The sequence below is a fragment of the Cucurbita moschata genome, unplaced genomic scaffold, assembly GCF_002738365.1.
Source record: "Cucurbita moschata cultivar Rifu unplaced genomic scaffold, Cmos_1.0 Cmo_Scf00073, whole genome shotgun sequence".
Classification (NCBI taxonomy): Eukaryota; Viridiplantae; Streptophyta; class Magnoliopsida; order Cucurbitales; family Cucurbitaceae; genus Cucurbita; species Cucurbita moschata.
The window spans coordinates 174,424-197,904 of record NW_019268589.1 but is presented as its reverse complement, the minus strand read 5'-3'; the positions used below and the strand labels follow the sequence as shown (position 1 = coordinate 197,904).

The window sequence follows — 23,481 nt, the reverse complement described above, 5'->3', positions numbered from 1 at the left end:
AACTCACACACTCGATCTAGTTAAAGAATACAAATGATAAGAGAGAAAACGCAAGAAAGAATGTACTTGATAACACCAGGATAGTAAACTCGTGGCGGTTAGAGGTTTTTATCGATGAATTCTAAGATGTAGTCTCCACAGCCATTAAAATACATACATACATAACATATATATATATATATGGGGCTCTGGCCCGTTTCTATATATTATAGCTGTTGGATGATGGAAGTCCCGATGTGTGGACAATATCATACCATTGTGGAGAGTCGTATTCGTCTAACATGGTATCAGAGCCATGCCCTAAACTTAGTCGTGCCAATAGATTGGTAAATCCTCAAATATCGAACAAAGAACTCTTAAAGAAAAGGAGCCAAGCCCCTCCTCGAAGGCAGTAAAAAATGACTAAGACTCCAAAGGAGTCGAGCCTCGATTAAGGGGAGGCACACTTTGTTCGAGGGGAGGTGTTGGATGATGGAAGTCCCACATCGGCTAATTTAGGGAATGATCATGGGTTTATAAGTGAGGAATACTAACTACATTGGTACGAGGCTTTTTGGGGAAGCCCTAAGCAAAGCCATGAGAGCTTATGCTCAAAGTGGACAATATCATACCATTGACGAGAGTCGTGTTCGTCGAACAATAGCAACTCGGCAATTACGCCTTGCGAGTTGTGAAGGGATTTTGCCTCTAAGAGAGATGCTCGAAAGGTCTAAAGACCCTAGCTGCCTCAAATGCCCTACAGACGAAGAAATGTTACCGGAGAAAGCATTGTGTGACAAGTTTAGAAGATAAAGCGCCGCGAGTTCTCCGATTTCTGCAGGTATTTGGCCATCAGAGTCATTGCACGAGAAATCAATGGAGGTGAAGACTGTTAAGATTTTGGTGAGTTTTGTTTCCAGACCTTTGCTTATAACTGATACTGTATCTTGATATTTCACATAACTGAATCGGAAGAAATTATAGCGGAGGTGATTAGCTTTTGATTTTCTATATTCTTCACCATTAACGATTGTTTTCCAGTTTCTTGAGACTTCTCCTGGTATATCACCACTGAATCTGTTTCGAGATAGATCGATAATTTGCAGGCTAAGCCAGGAGTCATTGCTCGTTGGACGTCCAATCTTGCCGTGAAATTGGTTCGATCGAAGAACAAGAACACGCATGGTGGATATATTCTTCAATTGACATGGAAAGGTATCATATATCTGGTTATTCCCAAGGTCTAAAACCTCCAAATCTTTGCAATTCGACAATGAACTAGGTACCTGCTCTCCAATGTCGTTTCCACTTAGGTCTAGAGTTCTTAGGCCGCACATACTTGGAACTGTATTAGGAATAAAGCCTTTGAAGGAGTTTTCTTTCAGATTTAGTACTACTAGATTCGTGGTCATCTTAGTTAGACACAGGGGAGGAAACAACATGCCACCCATATTATTATGAGATAGATCCATTATCTTGAGATTTATAGATGTGCATAAGGATTCAGGAATATTACCTTGAATTTGGTTTCTTGATGCTGAAAAGAATACTGCATAATTTATGTACTTTCCAATATCAAATGGAAGAACATAATTGAAACTGTTGTTGGAATAATCCAAGTAATAGGCTGATGGAGCGAAGAATTCGAGTGGCCCTTGAAATTTGTTGGAATGGAGGTCAAAAAGGTCTAGATGGGTTGCTAGTGTTGGGATATGGAGCCTGATGCCTAAATCTGGTAGACATATATTTGGAAGATATTTCGTAAAGATCTGATAGAGATATACGATATTTAGTAAAGATTTGATAGAGATATATTTGTTAGGTGTATTGTATTCTATCTTGTTGTACCTATCTGAAGTCATCCATACAAAATTTTTAGCCAATATTCTCTTTGCATTTTCTATCTCCTGTTCTTTGTGTTTATATTGATCGAGTGTGTGCGTTGTTGAGCGATCCTAACAGTTGGTATCAGAGCTAACAACTGGTATCGATCCTAACAGCGAGGTTCTGTGGTGAATCTTCGAAACCGGTGAGCGAGTTGCAAGAAAGATTTAAATGATGTAAACTTGTGAGTTCCCAAATCCAGTGAGGTATTTCTCCTTGAAGTTCATTATCAGAGAGATCGAGAGAGACGAGGTTGGATTGGTTTTTCAAGAACTCAGGGAAAGCCAATTCTAATTCGGTCATTTGAGGAAAGGCGGTCGAGAAGGTATCATTTGAGTCAACTGACAAACTGTTTCTTGACAATTCAAGTCTTGATATGTTCCTCAGTTGCTTGAACATGTTTAGATTCAAATGTCCAGAAAAATTGTTGAAAGAAAGTTAGAGAATCTTAAGACCTTCTACTTGATTGCTCTGTAAATGTAGGGTATCAAGTAAGGAAGAAGACACATTGGAGAGCTCCTTCAAACTACCATTAAATCTGTTGTAGCTGAGTTGAATTCTCTGGATTGATTCAAGATGGAATAGAGATAAGGGAACGTTTCCAGTGAGTGAATTGTTACGTAATTCAAGAACAACAAGATTGGTAAGCCTTCAAGACTCTTCAATAACGAAAACGATGGAATTGTGCCAACGAATCTGTTCCTCGAAAGAGCGATATATGTGAGTTGTCTGAGCTTTGCTATGGAATTTGGGATCGAGTTACTAAACGAGCAACTTTGCAGGTCTAATCTGGTCAAGTTCTCGAGAACACCAGTCGAATCTGGCAGTGTCCAGATTTTGAAGGGGTCCTTCGAATTTGAACAATGGGAGAGAACCTTGCAGAAAAACATTATTGGATAGGTCCAGAGTTTGAAGATTTGGTCCCTTGAATATGCTTTGTGGAAATACTCCAAGCAATCCTGAATCAGACATATTAAGCGCACGCAAATTGGAGAGTCGTTCGAATCCGAACGGGATCGTGGAATTGAACCGATTCGAAGCCAAGTTCAGATTTTGCATGAACTGAAGACTGAAAAGACTGCTTGAATTATCAATCCTCCAGAGTAATTGCCTTTACCTGAAAATAACCTGAAAATAAGTAGTATGTTATGAAATACTTAGTAAGTTCCTCTGCGAGAAAATTAGGAGTAGCATATGGTTTAAATGACTGTTCTTGAAAATTAGGAGTAGCATATGGTTTAAATGACCGTTCCTGAAGCTAAATAGTATTTTATGAAATACTCAATAAGTATCTTTACTTGAAAATTAGAAGTAGCACATGACTTGAGTATTATATGAAATAATCAGTAAATGACTTCACCATTGGGGTCAGGGAATGTAAACACATGCAACTCATGATTAGGAACCTATCGTTAAAACTATCATAGAGTTGACCTTCAGTTCGGACAAAATTAGATGTGTAGTACTTTCCTACACATGACCTACACGTGCAAGCGTGAGTTTTCAGGCAGTTTGCACTCTCCTCTAGGCCCATCATAGTCTGACTAGTTGTCCGTAGCCGAATTTCCACAGAATTGGATGTATAGTACTTCCCTACACATGATTCACATGTGTGAGTGTGATTCCCCAAGCGATTTGCACCCCCTCTCTAGGCCCATCATGCTAGTTGTCTGTAGTCGGACGTCAGAAGGCAACAAATCCTCGAATATCATACAAGACATAATGATCATTATCATCCTAGTACATCATCCTAGTGTACGCGACTGTACTCATCGTTATAAATGAGGAAGTAATCTAATGTATATGAACACACAATATACATGAGGTCCTTGTAGTTTTTCATCTTAAATTGTTTTTATGTCACAATCATATACATCATTCACATGTTACTCTAGGTAACATGCATGCATTGCCCTTCATACATTTATCATCATTAACATCATTTAGGATTGTGTCTTAGTAAACTCTTCATCACAGTGCATCATCGCATTTAATAAATGCACATCATCTCAATATGAAATATCATCATATTAAGTCATATTATCATCATCATGTTTTGATGCATCATCGTCATCATATCATTATGTTTTCATTCATCATCATCATCATATATCATCATATCGTCATGTCATCATATCATATCATCGTCACTATATCATCATATCATTATATCATCATGTCATCATCATCCTATAACATCAGCATATCATTATATCATCATGTCATCATCATCATATGACATCATCACGTTATCATATAACATCATCATATCATCATATAACATCAATCATATTATACTAGTTCACATCATCATCATCATATTATACTAGTTCACATCATCATCATAGTACATAAAGCATAAATGACACGTGCAAAGGTCACTGGGTACATGTCGTCATACATAAGACAAGTCTTTCGACCGAGCCAATAGTAAGATCACTAACCCAATTAACTTAAGCTGGTGTCACCAATTTATCATTGAAAGTTTCATTTTGTCCTTTGAAATTCAAGTCAACCTTTGTGAGCCCATAACATTAATTTCAAGTTCAAACTTTTGCAAAACTATTTAGCTAAGTTTTAAAGTGGTTCATGTGTTAGACTTCATGTGGACATTAGACACTTTTCATGATTAGAGTCTTGGAATGTTTATATATATTTATACATACATTTGTGTGTAAGGGATATAAATGTGCCTAACAATTTAATACTGGTTCGATCTTCCCTGTTCAAAGTTATTTTCTTGGTCAATTTTAATAGATTCTTACTTTTTCTTTGAAAATGACTATCCATTGATTTTCTAAAACTTTAAAAAAGTCCTGTCATTTAATTTCTAACCGTGTAAAATCCTTTTGTTTTCGGTTTGTTTTTGCACGAAGGAATTACTAATACGCAATGACAATTGTATTTTAGGGAAGAAGTTGTGAGAGGCTAATGGAGAGGTGGGAAACCGATCATCAATTTTTTTTATTATTTTGTGTACTGTCGTTATAAAAATACTCATAAACTTTATATTTTATCTAAAAAATACTCTTATATTTCCTAGAGTTTTAATAATATTCGTAAATTTTACGAAAAGTCTAAGAAGTACTATTAACGTTAGTTTTAGATGGAAATTATTAGTACTCCTGAATTTTCAATATCGTTTCAAAAATACTATTGAACTTCAAAAACTTTCATTAATACTCTTACAATGTTTTATAAAGTTCAAAAATATTCTTATATGGTTGATACTATATTTAAAAAATGATACTAATAACCAAAAAAAAAAACGTGATTTTTTAACTTTTTAAATCTTTTTTAAACATTTTTTTAAGAGTTAAAAGGTATTTTCGAGACCTTTCGAAAGTTCGTAATTTTGAAACAAAATATTAATGGTTCCGTCCAAAAAATTAATGAAAATAATATTTTTGAACTTTTTTTTAATTGAAACGTTGAAAGTGTTGGAATATCTTTTTACTCACGGTGCAAAATTCAAAAATATTTTTATTAATTTAGCTTCTAATATATATTTATTTTATTCTCAAATTTAATAATTGGTTATTAATAATTATAATTAATGAATTGCAATATCTTACCATAGTCTGATAGATCTTTTGAAGAACGGGAGAAGGTCTTAAATCGGACTGCATTGAAGGAATAAATGCCTTATTTATTATTCCCATTCCCATTCCCATTCTATGCAATTGGCTCGTAAGAACTAGAAATAGATGGCCTTAGGACAGAAGCTAGTTGCTCACCCCCACAAAACCTCTTGGCACGGAAGTGATTGTGAACAGTCAGGAAAGACGAAAGATGAATGAAACAGTAAACACTCAAGAGAAAACCTTTTCTATCTAACATAGGGGTAAAACATTAAAAGAGCTTTTTCCCTAACAAAAGCCGGGCAAATTCACTCAAATACCTCAAAAACATCCCCTTCTCACGGGAAAGTATCAATTTAATAAGAAATGGTCTTTAAAGGCCTTCACTGTTCAAGAAGTAGGAGAACGAGGAGAAGGAGGATCCGGAATCTTTCCTTTCTCTTCCCCTTTCAAAGACTGTAAACTCTTTTTCTTACTTCTAAGGCTCCCTTCTCTTACTGCCTGAACTTATGGGTCTGGTCTCATCACATATTCTCCTTCTCGGATTCCTTCTGCAATATTCCAAGCCATTTAAAGAGAGTAAAAACCACTAAAAAAAAAAGTAAAAAAACAAATTCAATAAATTATTTTAAAACCATTTTGAGGAGTGTGAAGTTCACATAAATTTTCGACCAATCACAAAAATTCAATTAATAAAATTTTTGAAGGGATAATACCTTGAAAGTAAAATAAATTTAGAAATTAAAAAACAAAATAGAGACAAATTTACGTATAAGAACGAAGGTTTCCTTTCTAAAATCATAGATAAATGAAATGATATTTTTGAATAATAAATTAAAATTACGACTTTATTAATAGATAATCTAAATACTCTAAATTGAATTTAATGAGTTTCTTTTTAGTTAGGATCGGAGTTTTCGAAACCTAAAAAATCGGATCGTGACAAGTATTCATTAAACTTCCAACATCAAAAGCATATGGAACTGCTGCCATGTTTTCACGCTTCTCAAATGTCTTGGGAGATTGACTCTTTCACAATTTAACACAATTTTTTAAACGGTAGTCCTAAGTTTAGCATCATTCATACTAAATTTGGATAAATTCTCAATGTACTACTCTCGGAGTATGTTTAATGTGTCAACAGATCTATCTTGAAAAAATTCTCATTCCACGAATTCCACCAACGAAGTTAGGGCTATCGAGTTGGGTTTTTTTACGCACTTCGTTGCGCTCGTATCTTTCATCTCAAGTATTGAAGGCATGATTGGCTTCACATGATTTATCTCCCTCGTACTCGATCCTGCAATCAATATATCATGTATATTGTATATACATAAGTAGAAACACTTTGTGCACTCAAATTTGTAGTATTGTCTAGGCACTTGCTTCAGTCCATACAACTTCTATTGAGCTTGCACACCATGTGTTCCTTACTTGGAACTATAAACCGTTCTGGTTGCTGCATATATAGATCTCCATATAAAAACATTATTTTTACATTCATTTGCTCAAAGTGCAAATTCTTCGATGCAACAATACCCAACAAAATTCTGGTAGTTAATTTCACAACAGAAAAAAATATTTCTTTTGTGAATATCATTTAACTACTTGATATGAATCCAACAACTGATCACTTCCATGTACCCGAACGAGAAATTACAAGAAGCAATACAAAGAAGATTCAAGTATCAAATCAAGAAAATAATGGAGTGGCTGACATTGGAAAGTAATTAGAAGACTTGACTTTGGTAGTTGAACGACCAATTAAGACAATTTATTAATGCCTTCTTTGCTTCAATTTATATTTAATAGCATTTATTAATAGTTTGTATGAATTGCCTTATATTCTTCAATTTGCATTTAATAGCATTTATTAGTGGTTGGTGGCTGAACTTTATTTTGTTAGGGTTATCTTTTGGACCTATTTAAAGGCATGTAATACTCATGTTTGGGAGATTTTGGTTGAATACAGAAAAACCTTTGTGTTTTCTTGATACCCTTTTGGTGTTATTCTTTTTCAAATCTTGCTTTAGGTTTGATGTTTAAACCGATTCATTGAATTAGTTTTGATCAAGCTAATTCTGGAGTGAATTGTCTTGGTATCTAAGAGTGACCATCATAGATTCCAAGTTCGATCTAAGAGTCATTCATCTTCTAACCAGCTCTTGGTTGGAATCAATCCGTTAAGTTAGCTTTCTCTGTGAGCGTTTTGCAAGGATTCTAGAAGGACCTCTAGCTTTGCAAATTCCAGCATTGTAGGCGCTTATCATTTGGTATCAGAGCATTTGGTCGACGTTCTTTGGCCGCTCTAGAGGTGAAATATTTTTATTGTTATTTTTTTTGTATCAATTTTTTTTTCTCTCTCAGATTATCGAAAAAAAAAGAAAAAAAATCAGTAGAAAAAAAAAATCAGTTCTGAGAGAAAAAAATATATATATTCAGTTCTTATCATTTATTTTCAAGCTCTTGATCCTTGAGATACTAGTCTTAGCTTGTTAGAATTGATCGTTGAATTGGTTATAATCAAGCTTAAAGCAAGATTGCACCAAAAAAAAAAAAGCCAGCCTTTTGAAATTTCACCTCGGTCATCAATAGGTTTAGCCAGGGCGTTTATAACACGACCTATTACATTCTTGACCTAGTACCAAAAGCCTACCCTTGAGTGTTAAACACGAGTGTCCCTGAGTGAAATTTTTGTGAGAAGTGTGGTGAGGTCCCTTGATAACAAAATGTCACATAATGGAGAAGCAGTACCACCAGTACCAGATCTTAATACAACCATTCTTCAAGCAATTCAAGGTATGATGGAAATGATGATGGAAGATAGACAAGAAAGAAGGGCATAACAACAAAGACAAGAACGAACATTACAAGAAGATGAAGGTATAGTAGTACAAGAAAGACACGTTGATGGTAGATGGAGAGGAAGAAATAACCATGCAACTATTATGCAACCTAGAAGAATGGAAAGAGTACATGAAGATAGAGATGGGGGAGTTAAACTCAAAATCCCGCCCTTTTGTGGAACGGCAGATTCTGAGGCATACTTGCAGTGGGAAAGAAAGATAGAGCATGTGTTTGATTGCAACACCTATAGTGAAAATAAGAAGATGAGACTTGCTATTGCCGAATTTACCAATCATGCTGGTGATTGGTACCAACATCTCAAATCTGAGAGAAAAAGAAAAGAGGAGGATCCAATAGAGACATGGGAAGAACTTAAAGAAGCCATGAGAAAAAGGTATGTTCCAAAACATTATGAAAGAAATTTGAAAACTAAATTGCAAGGTTTGAGGCAAGGAACAAAAAGTGTGGCGGAATATTATCAAGAGATGGAAACTATGATGGAAAGAGCAAATGTTAGAGAAGAAGATGAAGATACCATGTCTAGATTCCTTGGAGGTTTGAATCGAGAAATTGCTCATCTTGTTGACAGAAATCCACCACCATATCTGGAAGACATGTATCATTATGCTCTCAAAATTGAAGACCAATTGAAGGAAGAGAAAGAGCATTCAAAAAGGTACACATCACGAACTAACACCTTTTCAAATTCTAAAACTTGGAACAAGGATAGTTTTGTGAATAGAAATGAATCAATGTCACCAAAAGAAAAGTTTGTGGCCGCTAAAAGAGTGGAGGCTGAGAGTTCCATTGGTAAAAAGAATGAAGCTTCAAAGACGGTAAAGGAGAAGTCTAGTTCTATTCAATGTTGGAAGTGCAAAGGGTTTGGACACATGAGCAAAGAGTGTGTTAATAAAAAAGTTATGGTGATAAGGAATGGTATACTTGATTCAGATGATGAATGTGAGGATCATGACTCACAGCTTGGGGAAGAAATCGCAGCATATGTTGATGAGTATGTTGAAGAAGGTAATTCCATATCTTTGATCACAAGAAGGGTACTCAATTCCAAAAAGCCTTTATTCCGAAATTTGCAAATGATAAGCGCCTACAATGCTGGAATTTGCAAAGCTAGAGGTCCTTCTAGAATCCTTGCAAAACGCTCACAGAGAAAGCTAACTTAACGGATTGATTCCAACCAAGAGCTGGTTAGAAGATGAATGACTCTTAGATCGAACTTGGAATCTATGATGGTCACTCTTAGATACCAAGACAATTCACTCCAGAATTAGCTTGATCAAAACTAATTCAATGGATCGGTTTAAACATCAAACCTAAAGCAAGATTTGAAAAAGAATAACACCAAAAGGGTATCAAGAAAACACAAAAGTTTTTTCTGTATTCAACCAAAATCTCCCAAACATGAGTATTACATGCCTTTAAATAGGCCCAAAAGATAACCCTAGCAAAATAAAGTTCAGCCACCAACCATGCTATTAAATGCAAATTGAAGAATATAAGGCAATTCATATAAACTATTAATAAATGCTATTAAATATAAATTGAAGCAAAGAAGGCATTAATAAATTGTCTTAATTGGTAGTTCAACTACCAAAGGCAAGTCTTCTAATCACTTTCCAATGTCAGCCACTCCATTATTTTTTTGATTTGATACTTGAATCTTTTTTGTATTGCTTCTTGTAATTGCTCGTTCGGGTACATGGAAGTGATCAGTTGTTGGATTCATATCACTACTAGTCGATCATTGAATCTCCTTTTTCCATTTGGTATAGCCTTGATTCTGAATACTCATTTGTTCAACAAAAATCTCTTTCTTGTAGGTAACTTAGTCAATAACCATATGTTATTCTTTCTATGTGAGCTCATCTTATCATCTATGGTTTGCTCCAACTTGGTTGAAAATCCTCCGCCTACAGGGTCTTCAAAGGACTCTGATTCTCCATCATCAGTCTACTATAGATAGTGTAATGAAGGTGAATATCTATGCTCTAATGGTTGTTAATGGTCTTCTCAATCCGTGCTACGTGTCACTTGTTCTACCTCTGGTTCCTCAACAACTGTTTCAAGAGTTTCTGCTACAGCACCTCTAGGTGAACTTTTCTACAACTCAACCTCAACTCCCACTTGCTTCTAGTCTCTGAATCTTTCTCTTCGTTTTTATACATCACATTTTAGTTAAATCCCACGTCACCATGTCTTAGGAATTTTCTCTTTTTGTCATCCAGAAATCTTTACCCGAGCATGTGAGAATCATAGCCTATGAAGTAGCACTGCATAGTCTTATTATAAGCTTATCTCTCTTCTCCGGATCAACATGAACATATGTAGTGCAACCAAATGTTATCAATTGAATGTATTTGAGTTCTTTTCCTGTCCATGCCTCTTCTAGCAAGTTGAACTCTCGATTACTAACAACCCTCTATTAATAAAGTAGGCTGCCATATGCACAACATCAATCTAAAATATTTTTGGTAATCTATAGTGAATCTCTAGGCTTCTTTCTCGCTCATTCAATGTTATGTTCATCTTTTTAGCAATATTATCTTCGTTACTGGGAACTATTCTAATAAATATGATTCCCTTAATTGCATAAAATGCTCCATTTTTAGACCTCATATGTTCGATTTCCAAATCAATCTGATTTTCAACTTCAACTTTTCACTTCTTGAAGGTGGAAAACACGTCTGACTTGCGTTTAAGGAAATAAACTCATACCTTCCTGTTGAATCATTAATGAAGGTGACGTAGAACTTGGATTCACCAAGTGATGGAACTAAAGACGGTCCCCAAACGTCTGTATACCATTTCCAGCCGTACTTTCTTTGGTTCTCTAGCAACCTTTGCGAAGCTAACTAGTTATACTTGCTCATAACGCGACTCTCATGAAGACCCATATCAACATATTCCAGGTCTTCTAAAACTTCTTTTGCAGCCAACATTTTCATTCCTTTAGCGCTGATATGTCAAAGTATATTGTGTCATAGACTTGAATTGGATGCACTCCCAACAACAACTACTATATTTATATACTCTACAATTGTGGTTAAGTTTCTATGTTTTTGTCGTATGCTACCACCATAGCACCTTTCACAATTTTCCACAAATTCTTTTCAAACTTTGTTGCATAACATGTGTTGTTCAACTGAATAATAGAAATCAGATTTTTCTTGAGATCAGGAATATATCTAACATCCTTCAATATCGATGTTCAACACCTATGCCCATTTAACACTTCAAATGGTGCGACCAAAACAGTTACCTCATAACTGTCATAATAGGCAAATTCCATAACGGGTAGGTGCTTATCCCAACTATCAATGAAATCCATTACGCAAGCCCTCAACATATCCTCTAAAACCTTATTCAACCTTTTTGCAAGCTCATTCATCTAGGGATGGAAGGTCGTATTGAACCTGAGCTGCGTTTCTAAAGCCTTCTACATTCCCTTCTAGAAATGCGAGGTGAATCTAATGTCATGGTCGGACATGATGTAAATTAGGACGCGATGCAGACGAACATTCTCTTTGACATAAAATCGAACCCACTTATCAATTCAGTACGTAGTCTTCTCTAGAATGAAGTGGGCGGTTTTGGTCAACCTATCTACAATAATTCAAATAACGTTAAAGCTCTACCTGCTCCTTAAAATAAAAAAGATTATATTTTTCATTCTTGATTCTCTATTCTTCTTAAAATTATTTATCGAATGTGTATTTATAAGTTGATTGATGTTGATGTTTATAAAATATAAAATTATTAATATCTTACATTTAATCCATTCCAAACTTTAATGATTCCACACACAAAATTGCATTAAGGGTTGCCACACACTAAGCATTTTAATATTCCATTTATTTTTATTAAATTCTAATCTCAATTTGATGGTTAGTTATTAATAAATCAATTTTTTTTCACTTCCACGTATACACTTAATTAATTTTATTTCATTTTTTAGATAAATTTTAATGTTTAAAACTATTACTCGAATTTATCAAAGTTTTAAAAATAAAAAATAAAAAAATAAAACAAAAAAAAAATACAAATTTGTTTAAATAATTAAAATACTATTTTTTAAGATAGGAGAAGAATTTATGACTTTATTGTCCAATCATGTAGGACACGTGGCACTATTTGCGCACACGCACGCGAGTTCAGACCTACAATAATTTAGGGTTACGATGTACGTGTCATCATCCACTGAGGAAGTAAACCACTTGAGCTGAGCCTCTCTTTACAATGAGCGGATGAAGAAAAGAAAATTAATATTCATTTGGTCGTTTCTTTTTATTACATTTATTTTATTTTTATTTTTTTCGAGATGGGAGTAGGAATGTTCATATCACCTTATAATATAATTAATTCGAATCCTTATTTCTAAATCTTCCCTTTTTCTTATATGTGTTTTTTTCTTCTTCTAATTCTGTCACAGATTTTCTTGGTCAATTTTTATTCCATAGATTCATTCCGCTACTCATATAAATTTGCTGATTTACTAGAATTCATATAAACAATTGCAGTAATTTAGTGAAAGATTATAATTAGCTGTGATTTCTAAAAAAATAATTAAGATAAAAGAAAATGAAGATTTAATATATACGACTAGATCTCTCTTCACCTAAATCTCTATCATTTTGGAGGAATCGTGATTTTAGTTAGTTTGAGGAGAGATAATTGAAAGAAGAGACGAGAGGTCAGTGCAAAGTGGTGGAGTGGTGGAGACAGTTTTTATTTATTTATTTATTATTATTTTATTTATTCTACCATCCTTTAAAAATAATTTTTAATGTACTTTTAAAAATATATATTAAAAATAGTTTTAAAAAAAATTAAATCTTTGAAAATAAATAAATATTTTTCAATTTTATTTTACATCTCAAATAAATCTAAATTTAATTTATTATATTAATAAAAGTTGATTAGATTAAAAAAAATTTACTGTTGGGACCCACTAAGCATAAAGTTACCGGGACCCACTCAACGTTGCGAACAACTGGCTTCACCACTGTTAAGGCCTCCTTTTTCAAAAAGCCTGCAAAATAAAATAAAAAATGTTCTATATTATTATTAATTAGTGGTCCAATTATTATTATTATTTTTTCTTTATCATGCACCACACGTTGATATTATCCATATAATCTAAATATAATTAAAAATATTAATTATTTTTCCTCCCAAAATAATAATATCTTCAATTTAGTATTTTAAGATCGTGCAAGATTGAATGTCTCTTTCCTATCGTGTATATGGACCCATCAAGTGGGCTTGTGAACGTACCCTTGGTCTAACTCTTTAGGCTAGCACTCGCTAACAAGCTATTGGAATCTACAATGGGAAAGGGTCCGCATAATATCATGACGAATATAAATATCGTGAGGTACACATCCGTATTTGTGAGATACCTCATCGGTTGAGGAGGAGAATGAAACACTCTTTACAATGGTGTGGAAATCTCTCTCTAGCTGACGTGTTTTAAAAACTTTGAGAAGAAGCCCCAAAAAGAAAGCTTGAAGAGGACAATATCTGTTAACGGTGGGCTTGGGCTGTTAGAAATGGTATCTCCCTAGTAGAGTGTTCGGGTTGACACGTTACAGGCGTGGGCCGTTGTAGTGGATTGGGCCGAAGGTTATGGATTGGGTTCGACATGGATCGGTCGGATCCTCTCTTCTTCACTGAACTCGCAACACGATTTTCTGGCAACTTTTTTCTCTCCTTCTCACAACGGTTTCTAACGTATTTTCTCTCCCTAACTCTTTTTTGACCCCTCCTCCTCTCTTCCTCAACGTTTTGTGCCTTGAAAACGCCTAAAGCCACAGATCTAGAAACGTTTAGAAAAGTCAAAATTCCAATTCCGTTGACCGACGACAACACACACGAAAAGGGCACAAAACGTTCCTTAGATCGAGGTACACTTAGTGGGGATCCTTCTCGTGGCATGAGTCGAACTTTCCGACGTTTAGTTTGGTTGTTTCGTTTAAGGGTTCACGATTTTTGTCCATCGCCAAAGTTCCGCTCGATTTCTCTCTCTTACTATTTTCCCTTTTCGTTTCTTTGTTCCAAGTACTCGGGGAAGTCTAAGAGTCTTGGCTGATGTAGGTGGGAGCGTGGTGATGTACCTCCATCCGTGGAGGTCGCCGTCGTGTGGAGCGTTAAAATTCCGACGGTCACCAGAATTCTCGCATCCTCCTACGACTTCGACATTTTTTTTTAAAAGTTAACCGGATAATAAATTAAAGTAAGTTTGGTCAATTCAATCCAAATTCAAACCATATCCTAATTTCGACTACATTTAGCTTCACTTTTTAGGACCCAACCCCACCATTACATCTATGAGAGTGACATACCAATTTTATGATTTGGGTTTGGGGGGCGCCGCCGCCGCCGCCGCCACCGCCACCGCCCATAACCACACTTTAATGATAAGATTCCCCACCCTTGGATGATCTGAAAAATTCTTCCCACCGCCATGGAAATATCATTTAATTAAAAGAACCAACGAAAATAACTAAAATATAATTTATTGATGATACTTGAAATTATAGCACAGAGGACAAAGGGGGTAAGTCAGTTCTTGGTGGTGGTGGTGGTGGAGGAGCTGCCGCCGATGGTAACTGTTTTCAAGAAGCCATTTTTGATGCTGCTCCTTGACCGCGGAAGGTTAGGTGTAAAGGGACGACCTGGATACATTATATTCCGGTTGCCGGAATTCTTTCCGCCGTCTTTCTCTTTCGACCTTTGCTTCTCTGTTTTCTCTGTCATCTTTCCTCTCTCTTCGAGCTTCAGAGCTATGAGATTGAACAAGGAATTATATATATAATACACACACACAGTGGATTATTTCTGGTACATCAGTCCAATCATCTATGGACACGTGTATGATGATGCAGGATGGTGATGTCATTTTGTGACGGTATAATGACGTAATATAGAAGCACCGAATCAGACCATGCCTTCTTGAACAAGAAACTGCTTCATGTCCACTAAATATATAATTAATACAAAAAAAAAAAAAAAACAGTCTTAATCATAATATAAAATTTTTAGAGTTGGATTAAGTGAACTTAATTGTGACTCATTTCATTAAAGATGAGTCCAAGTTCGTGTGAGTATGGACTCATTAGTCGGTTCGCACACTTTTTAGGTCTCTTTATGATCGAGCGAGTATTCTCTGAGAACTGTTGATGTCAGACATCCATTAAGAGTAGCGACTGTCACTGTAGTATTATGGTAACATAATGATTGTTTTCCTACCTCGTAGTGTATACGTTCAAGGATAAGGAGTATCTCTCGATGCCTACTTTTTTTCATTTTCATTATCATTTAATACAACCCCGCTAGCATCTTCCTTCCTATCATATTATTTCTCATATCATTTATTGTATTTTGCATGCGTATGTCGAGGTTGTATTTCATGCTAGTTCGTTGTTTTGCATGTCAATCATATTATTTATGCCAACATATATCATATCATAATATTTACTTGTTTTCGAACATAACAATCCACACCATGCACATATTATATCATATCGTAAATCATAACAATCACATAGCATATCCCGGGTGTGCCTTCAACATATCTTATCATAGTTACCGTACCATAACATATATCATATAAGTCTCATATTATATTACGATATATGTAAATACATACATCGTTCCCATATCCTAACCATTTCATAAACATTTTGTAGTTATATCGTTTTGTTAAGGATATTTAATATTAAATTATAGTTTATCATATATATCATATTTGATATTTTATTAAAGGACAATATCTCACCTTATTACCATAGGTATCTTTCCATTTATTACTATTTTCATATCCTAGAAATTTATTTGAATATAAATAGAGAACTTTCACACGCCATTTAGGTGCGGTGGATTAAGCAAACATTCTCATGGTATCAGAGCCCTTTCGATTTAACAACCTCGATTCTTTATTCCCAATGGCTTCTGAGTCCTCTACCATTCTTTTCCACCACCACTGCTTGCTTTGGACGCCGTAGGGCAGTCGCCATGGTTGCTACAGGCGGAGTTGATTGATTACTCTTCGGCTCCACCCTATTGACGTCCAAATCACCTTTCGCCATACTCTGTACATACAACCTCATCTTTTCCAACCCAATCAGTTTTTCCTTAACCAATATAGCCTCTTTCATTTTACCATAATATTTTCTATCATAACCTTATGATATCGTTTCATCAATCTTTCTTAGTCATAGCGTTTTGTATATATAACCTTATCGTACCATTTTATCAATCTATCATAACCATAATGTTTTCTACACATAATCTTACCATAACGTTTTATGAACAGATCTTAGTTCTATCATTACATTATGTTTATCACATCTTTCTCGTATCCAATATTAAACATATCATAAGTGTTATCACACAATTCACATATCATGTCATAGTCATATTAATTTATAAACAATTCACACATATCAATATATACGACACATACAAAACCACTGGGCACTTGTCAACATCAAATATAAACATGCCGATAATAAGGCCACGTACTTGGTTGGACTTAGCTGGTGTTCTCCCTAAACTTGAGTACGTTTGGATTCTGTTTCCTCGAAGTTGCTCCATGTATCGTCAGGAGTTATTTCCTATTTGAACGTTCATCTTAATTTACATTAATAACTCCTATTTCTATCATAATTTAACTTAAATTTATAAATAGGACATTATACTGACCTCATTTACCTTAATGAAGGTCAAATTCAGCTTCGGGAGGTCGAAAATGTATAAATTAGTATCAAACCGTGCAACCAGAGCCAAATAACCCCTTTTCGAGTCGTCAACGCTGAGTGAGTCGAAGGAGTCGTCATCTGTATACACGACACATGTTTCTCTCAAGAGGCGACGCGTCGGGGGTGGCATTCAGGGTCAAGGCGTAGATTTCGGGTCGCTGACTCGGGTACGTGGGTCGTGGGATGTGGATGGGCTTTGGCTATTGGAATGCAAACATTGAGCTTTGGTTCGTAGGCCAACATTTGGGTCACAGTCACGTTTGGCGTGGGTGCTCGAGAATTCCAGCGAGGCACCGAAACTCTCAAAATTTCCGGCTACTATTTTTTTTTTTTTTGAATTCTTATACATGAACCCTTAAAATGGGCTGAGGGGCAAAATGTCCTCTTTACTCCTCGATTGATTTAATCTCACCAACCTAAGTTTATGTGGCACATGTTAAAAATATACTTCTCCATAATAAAAATGTTTTAAATGTCGACCAAAATTTCTTCGCTATTTTGATTTTAGGACGGACATATTTATTTGAATACAATTTTTAACTATTGAATTTACAAACTTACGTATTGTTAGTGATAGTGTTTTTTATATGACTTAATCTTAATTGATTCAAAAGAAAAATCAAACACGAAGTGAGGGAGGCTGCTGGAAAATTAGTTGAATTCAAAAGAACAGCCGACCAGACACATTTCGTAATGTCAATTTCAATTTCTTTTTCGACAAAAATAATAAAAAAATTAGCCACCGAAAATGTTGTCCACAGATTCTCTCTCAAGTTGGATAGGTTGTTGGACTGGTCAAACTCTTCTCTCTTTCTCTACCATCTGGCTGATAACGATACGTGCGGTTCAAGTCCGTCAAATTTTAAGAATGTTCGACCCAAATTAATGTGAGATCTCACAAGTCGATTGAAAAATTCGTTATAAGCGTATACAAACATCTTTCTCTAGTAGACTCATATATATGCAAAGATGTATATTTTAAAATTAGCAATAAATTCAGTAGGTTCTATTCAACCCAGCCTATTTTCAAGGGAACCTATGAACCATCCAAACTTCATTTATTTGAACTCGTTTGAGTTCGGTTGGATTTATCGGATAATCGGGTTATGAAATTCTTTGAACACCCGTAATAAATTCGATCACTGTAGAAAACAAAATATTAATATATCATATGTATTCTTTACGTTCTCCATTTCTGTTCAACTACTAGCGACCTTTTCTTACCCTCGTTGAAGGGCTTGAGGCGAGAAATGACTTAGATGTGGAGAGGGAAAGTCTACCTATTCTCTCTCCGAGCCAACCTTACACAGTGAAACATTCATTCTTCTTGGAGTGTAGACGAGCGGGCAGAACCAAGAATTATTTTTGATCAAATTATTTGACACTTTAATATGATCGACACTATGAATAGTTGAATTCAAGCGCAATAACTTTCTAGTCGTTCTTTAAACATCTGTAGCAGGGATACCTAAACATCATGTCACTAAAGTAATTAAATTAATTTGTGAATTGCAATTTGAGTATTAAAAATAAATATAAAATAATATTTCTTTAAAAAATCCACATGGGATCATGAACCAAATGGTCAAAAGAAAAGAAGTTTGATGTAATGCATACACAAATGCCAATTTAGAAGTCACAAAGAAATCTTTGCAAGTTGATAATAAAGGACAATAACTTACTACAAAAAAATTCAAAGTTGGGAATAAGGGTTTTCCAACGTGCCAATTTAGGTCGGCCTCAGCTCTACTATGAACGATTTGGGCTAATCGAACTCGAGTGACAACCAGAAATATGTGGTTGGGTTAGGTTGGGTTCAGACATTTTTTCGATCTATCCCAATCGTTTGAATTGTAGTTTTTTTTTTCAATCTGAACAATTTTTATTATGTAACGAACCTCATCCGAACAATAAAATTCTTGTATTGGGTTCGCTCAAGTTGTTCACGTAATTTAATAAAAGTAAAATGTGAGTCGGAAAACAAATTTGAGCTTGGAGAGGTTGACTCGTCGGTCAAAGGGTGGGTCAAAATCAATTTTAGATTTTTGAAATTTAAGATTGTCACGTCAATCATTTCTCTACCTTTTTCAACCTCTTGCTCGGTCAATAAGTGACTCCACTGTTCAGATTAAACAATGCAACCACGTACGTGTATCATGATTTGTGGGACCTAATTTTCATGATTATTCCTACGAGTAGGGTTAGATACATTTTACTTATCTACGCACGGTTCACACGTGTGTGCATAAATTCACTATGCAGACTCATTATTGTACTCCCGCAGCTTAACTATGAGAGCTAGCACATGCTCATGCTGTGTAAAACATACGAAAAGGAAAAGAACATGAATAATAACATGATATATGAGTCCGTACGTAATATACTAGAGAAATAATCTATGCCCACATGACCTACGACATGCATGAGATCTGACATTAAAAATCATGGTTAAAAATGATGCACGTGATTGTATTTAACATGAGCAACAACACGAAATATAAATAATAACATATAAGTAAGATCACAGGTTACGTGTTAATTCATACATTAATCAATCCATCTGATCGTTCCTACTTCAGTTCAATCAAAATTCAGGCTGACTTATGATGTTCCATTCATCGAGAAAATCGAATTTAAAGTCTATTCATAAAACAAATATAACTTAGCTAGCCTTGTAAACGAGTTCAAAACGAACCATTCGGGTCAGCTGAAGTATAAGTCAAAGTTTGCTATGTGGCACGTCAATCCTTTTTCAAACAAATGTAAGAGCAGCCCACCATGAGACGCCATCCATATCCTCAATGGACGATATATTCTTGTTGGTCAAAGTCTGTCTCTCTCAACCATTATTGGAGAGCCCATGGTATAAGGAATAGAAAACATGTTTTGTTTAAGATTAAAAAAAAAAAAAAAAAAACTATATTATATTATTTATATATACGCAAAAATAGATTAAAAAGATTTATTTTTATTTTAAAAAATCCCGGCTCAAGCCCACCCTTAGTAGATATTTTCTTCTTTGGGCTTTCTCTTTCAGACTTTCCCTCAATGTTTTTAAAATGCGTTCGCTATGGAAGAGTTTCCACCCCCTTATTAAGAATGTTTTGTCATCCTCCCTAACTGATGTGAGATCTCACAATCTACCTCCCTTTGAGACCTAACGTCCTCGCTAACACTCATTCTCTTCTCCAATCGATGTAGGAGACCCCAGTCCACCCGCTTTAGGGCCTAGCATCCTTGCTGGCACATCGTTTCGTGTCCACCCTCCTTTGGGGCTCAGCCTCCTCGTTGGCACATTACTCAGTGTCTGGCTCTAATACCACTTGTAACGGCCCAAGCCCACCGCTAGCAGATATTGTCCTCTTTGGACTTTCCCTTTCGGAAATTCTCTCAAAATTTTTAAAACGCTATTATCAAAGAGAGGTTTTCACACCTTTATAAAGAAGGTTTTATTCTCCACTCTAACTGACGTGGGATCTCGTATTAATTGTAAAATAATTTTAAAAATATATTTAAAAATAAAATAAATGGTAATAAAAAATGATTTTCATTTATAAAAAATTGGGTGGGGGAGAACCTAAGTCTAAGCTACAAATTGTAATTTAATTTATTTGTAATTATTGCACTTTGAATATTAAAAATAAATAAAAAAAATAAAAACATATTTTTCCGCTAAAAAAACATCCACTTGAGATGTTGGACTGGTCAATATATCCACGTGTTAAAAGAAAAGAAAATAATATAATATTACATGCCAAACTTTAAAAAATACATTAACCAAAATAAAATAAAATTTAATGCAAAGACTAAAACCATATTTTAACTTATCTCTTATTTAATCACTTGTCACGTCTACGTCGATTTCAATGTTGCGGGATAGGAACGTTCATTCCCTATATACTTTTTAGAAAAAGAAAAAAATCTCGATCTTTAGTGGATTGTGTTCAAAACGATTCGAACTCCCAAATTCGATTTCGATAGGCTATGAGTGATCTAATTTGAGGTCGTTTGGTCAAATTGCAAATATGCATCACCACAATGTTATTGATCATGGGTATCATATCGATTTGAGTCGGTTGGAACACATCATCCCATCGTCGAAGAACACATAGGAGAGAAACTCATGTTGTTAGTGCTTACTCGCCACTGATCTAACAATGTCGACATTGGCTGTGTCGTTTAAGAGAGAGATTGTAACACCTAATAATAGAACGGTACATGAATGAACCGATACCATGTGCTAATGAGAGAAATTTACTGGGTATGCAGTTATGATTGACTATTTATACCAACAATATGCACTTTCTTGTTCGAGGACTCAATCATTTGTTGTTCGAGGACTCAATCATTTGGCTTAGATCAATCCTATGTTAAATAACCTTAAACTTTTCTTATGAAACATGTTTCATAAGAACAAAACAGACAGATAAATAGAATTTGAATTATGCATCTTATCTATTCGAGTACTCGGCCTAAACCATTATACAGATAGTCGTGGCAAATCAAGTGTTTGTTGGGTTAATTTTTAAATCTAAATTAATTCTTAAAATAATAAAATTAATCTTACCCTGTAAATGTTAATTAAGGAAAAAGCTTAAAATCACTTTAAATGGTAAAAATCTAAATTAATTACCATCCTATTTTGACGTGAAATTGTGTTAATAGGGAAGGAAAGTAGGAAATAAATAAATAATTGGATAATATTATTACAAAAAAAAAATATTTTAAAACCTTTTATAACCTATATTTTTTTTAATTATTAATTTTATGTACTAAAAAAATTGAGAAAGTGACCGAAAAATATAAGTTAAATTATAAATATGGTCTTCGACAATTTTCAATTTGGTCGTATAGTTTGGATTCAATTTAAATTTAGTCTCTATCGTTTCCAAATTTTCAATATGATCCTTATAATTTAGTCAAACTTCATACGGTACTTGGTCGATTAACCTAAATAAGAACTCAATCGAAACATTTAATGAGGACTAAATTGAACTTTAAAATCGTACGTAGGGACCAAATTGAAACTTCGCTAGACAAAGAAGCCATATCTTTTCTTGTTCGTGGACTTAAGCACTAGCTCGTTTTGACCATGTTTAAAACGCCATGTTCCAAAAACATGTTGAGTTTGAAATTAACAAGTTGGACAAGTCAATTTTAAGAATCAAATTAGCATTTCTCTTCGAGATTTCCACATGTGACTTAGAAAAGACCCAAAAATTCAAACTTCGAACCATTCGAACCAATCAAAAGAGAAGAAATTGAGATAAATGATATCCAAAAACATAGCTAAGATCACTAACAACAACATAGAGCTAAATTAGTTGATGATTAGAAGTTGTTTGGCTTCATAAAATACTCATAATTGAAGCAATCAAACTGGTCGTTCACTTGAGCTGAAGTATTGGCCAAACCCATTTGAGTATTTAAAGCACAAGCCATCATCATTTGATCATCTATGAGTGGCATGTATGAAACCGGAAGAACAGATTGTGTAGCACGAGGAACTCCATAATGGCACATTGAGTAGCCTTGTGTGTTGTCCATAACCATCCCATTTGTTGGATCAGTGTAGAAATTAGGGTTTTGGAAACAATTATTCCCATAATTTGACTCAATTTGAGCTGTTGACCCATTAGATCCAAACAAGATTTGAGACAAATTCTCAAGTTCATGATCCATTTGACGATTTTGAGCCATTGTTTGGAGTTGTTGATGATATTGGTGATGGAATGGCATCATGGGTCGTGTTTCCATTGATGGATTCCCAAACATCTCATAACTTTGTTCTCCATATGACATTACTTGTTCCGGCTTCATGTTTGCAATTAGGGTTTGGTTGTTCTCGCCCGATGTTCCTTCCTCGTGATTCTCCGTGACGATCTCGATCCTTCTCTTCATAGTATCAAGCTTCGAGTCCAATTTTACCATTAGAATCCGTAATTGATCTTCAGTTAGATGATCTAGACGTTCATCCCACTTCGGAAACCTGATATATACTCGAAAGATTTAAGCTTTGAAACAAAAGAATCCCAATTAATAACGACTAAATTTAATTACCTGGCTTCCAAAACATCCTTACGAAGCTTCGACATGTCGTTTTCTAACTTCTTCTTCCTCTCGGAGAAAAAGTCGAGGAGATCGAAAGCCTTGCGAGCTCGTTTGTGGAGACAATTAGCCTTGTATGAAGCAATCATATTGTTGACTTCCTCTCGACACGGTGGCCACGTGTTGAGTTCGACGGGAGATTGGTCGTTATGGTTCGGGCCATAGACAAAGACACAAGCACGAACGTCGCAAAGTGTCGAGAGCTCATAAGCTTTTCTCAACAAACTTTTCTTCCGCTTAAGAAAAGTTGTCTTTCGAGATTTTTCATTACCGATCAATTGCATGCTAAGTTTTCCTCGCCCCAT

The 23,481-nt window shown here is 34.9% G+C and overlaps 1 protein-coding gene and 1 long non-coding RNA gene across 3 annotated transcripts; one reads left to right on the top strand and one right to left on the bottom strand.

Annotated features, from left to right (window-relative positions):
- The first annotated feature begins 660 nt into the window (after nt 1–660).
- On the top strand, nt 661–15,590 carry LOC111438353. Of its 2 annotated transcripts, XR_002709652.1 has the most exons (6): nt 661–882; nt 1,071–2,188; nt 2,347–2,583; nt 2,646–3,060; nt 12,962–12,964; nt 15,579–15,590. It is a non-coding gene; the product is annotated as an uncharacterized LOC111438353 (long non-coding RNA). The 2 variants fall into 2 exon arrangements; XR_002709653.1 differs by lacking the exons at nt 12,962–12,964; nt 15,579–15,590 and having other exon boundaries at nt 1,071–1,194; nt 1,980–2,188; nt 2,646–2,666.
- Nucleotides 15,591–22,399: 6,809 nt separating this feature from the next.
- Nucleotides 22,400–23,481, bottom strand: LOC111438359 (agamous-like MADS-box protein AGL103). Its single transcript, XM_023076264.1, has 2 exons — nt 23,129–23,481; nt 22,400–23,057 (listed from the first exon to the last, which is right to left on the bottom strand). The coding sequence occupies exons 1-2, from the start codon at nt 23,479–23,481 to the stop codon at nt 22,400–22,402; spliced, it is 1,011 nt and encodes a 336-aa protein (XP_022932032.1).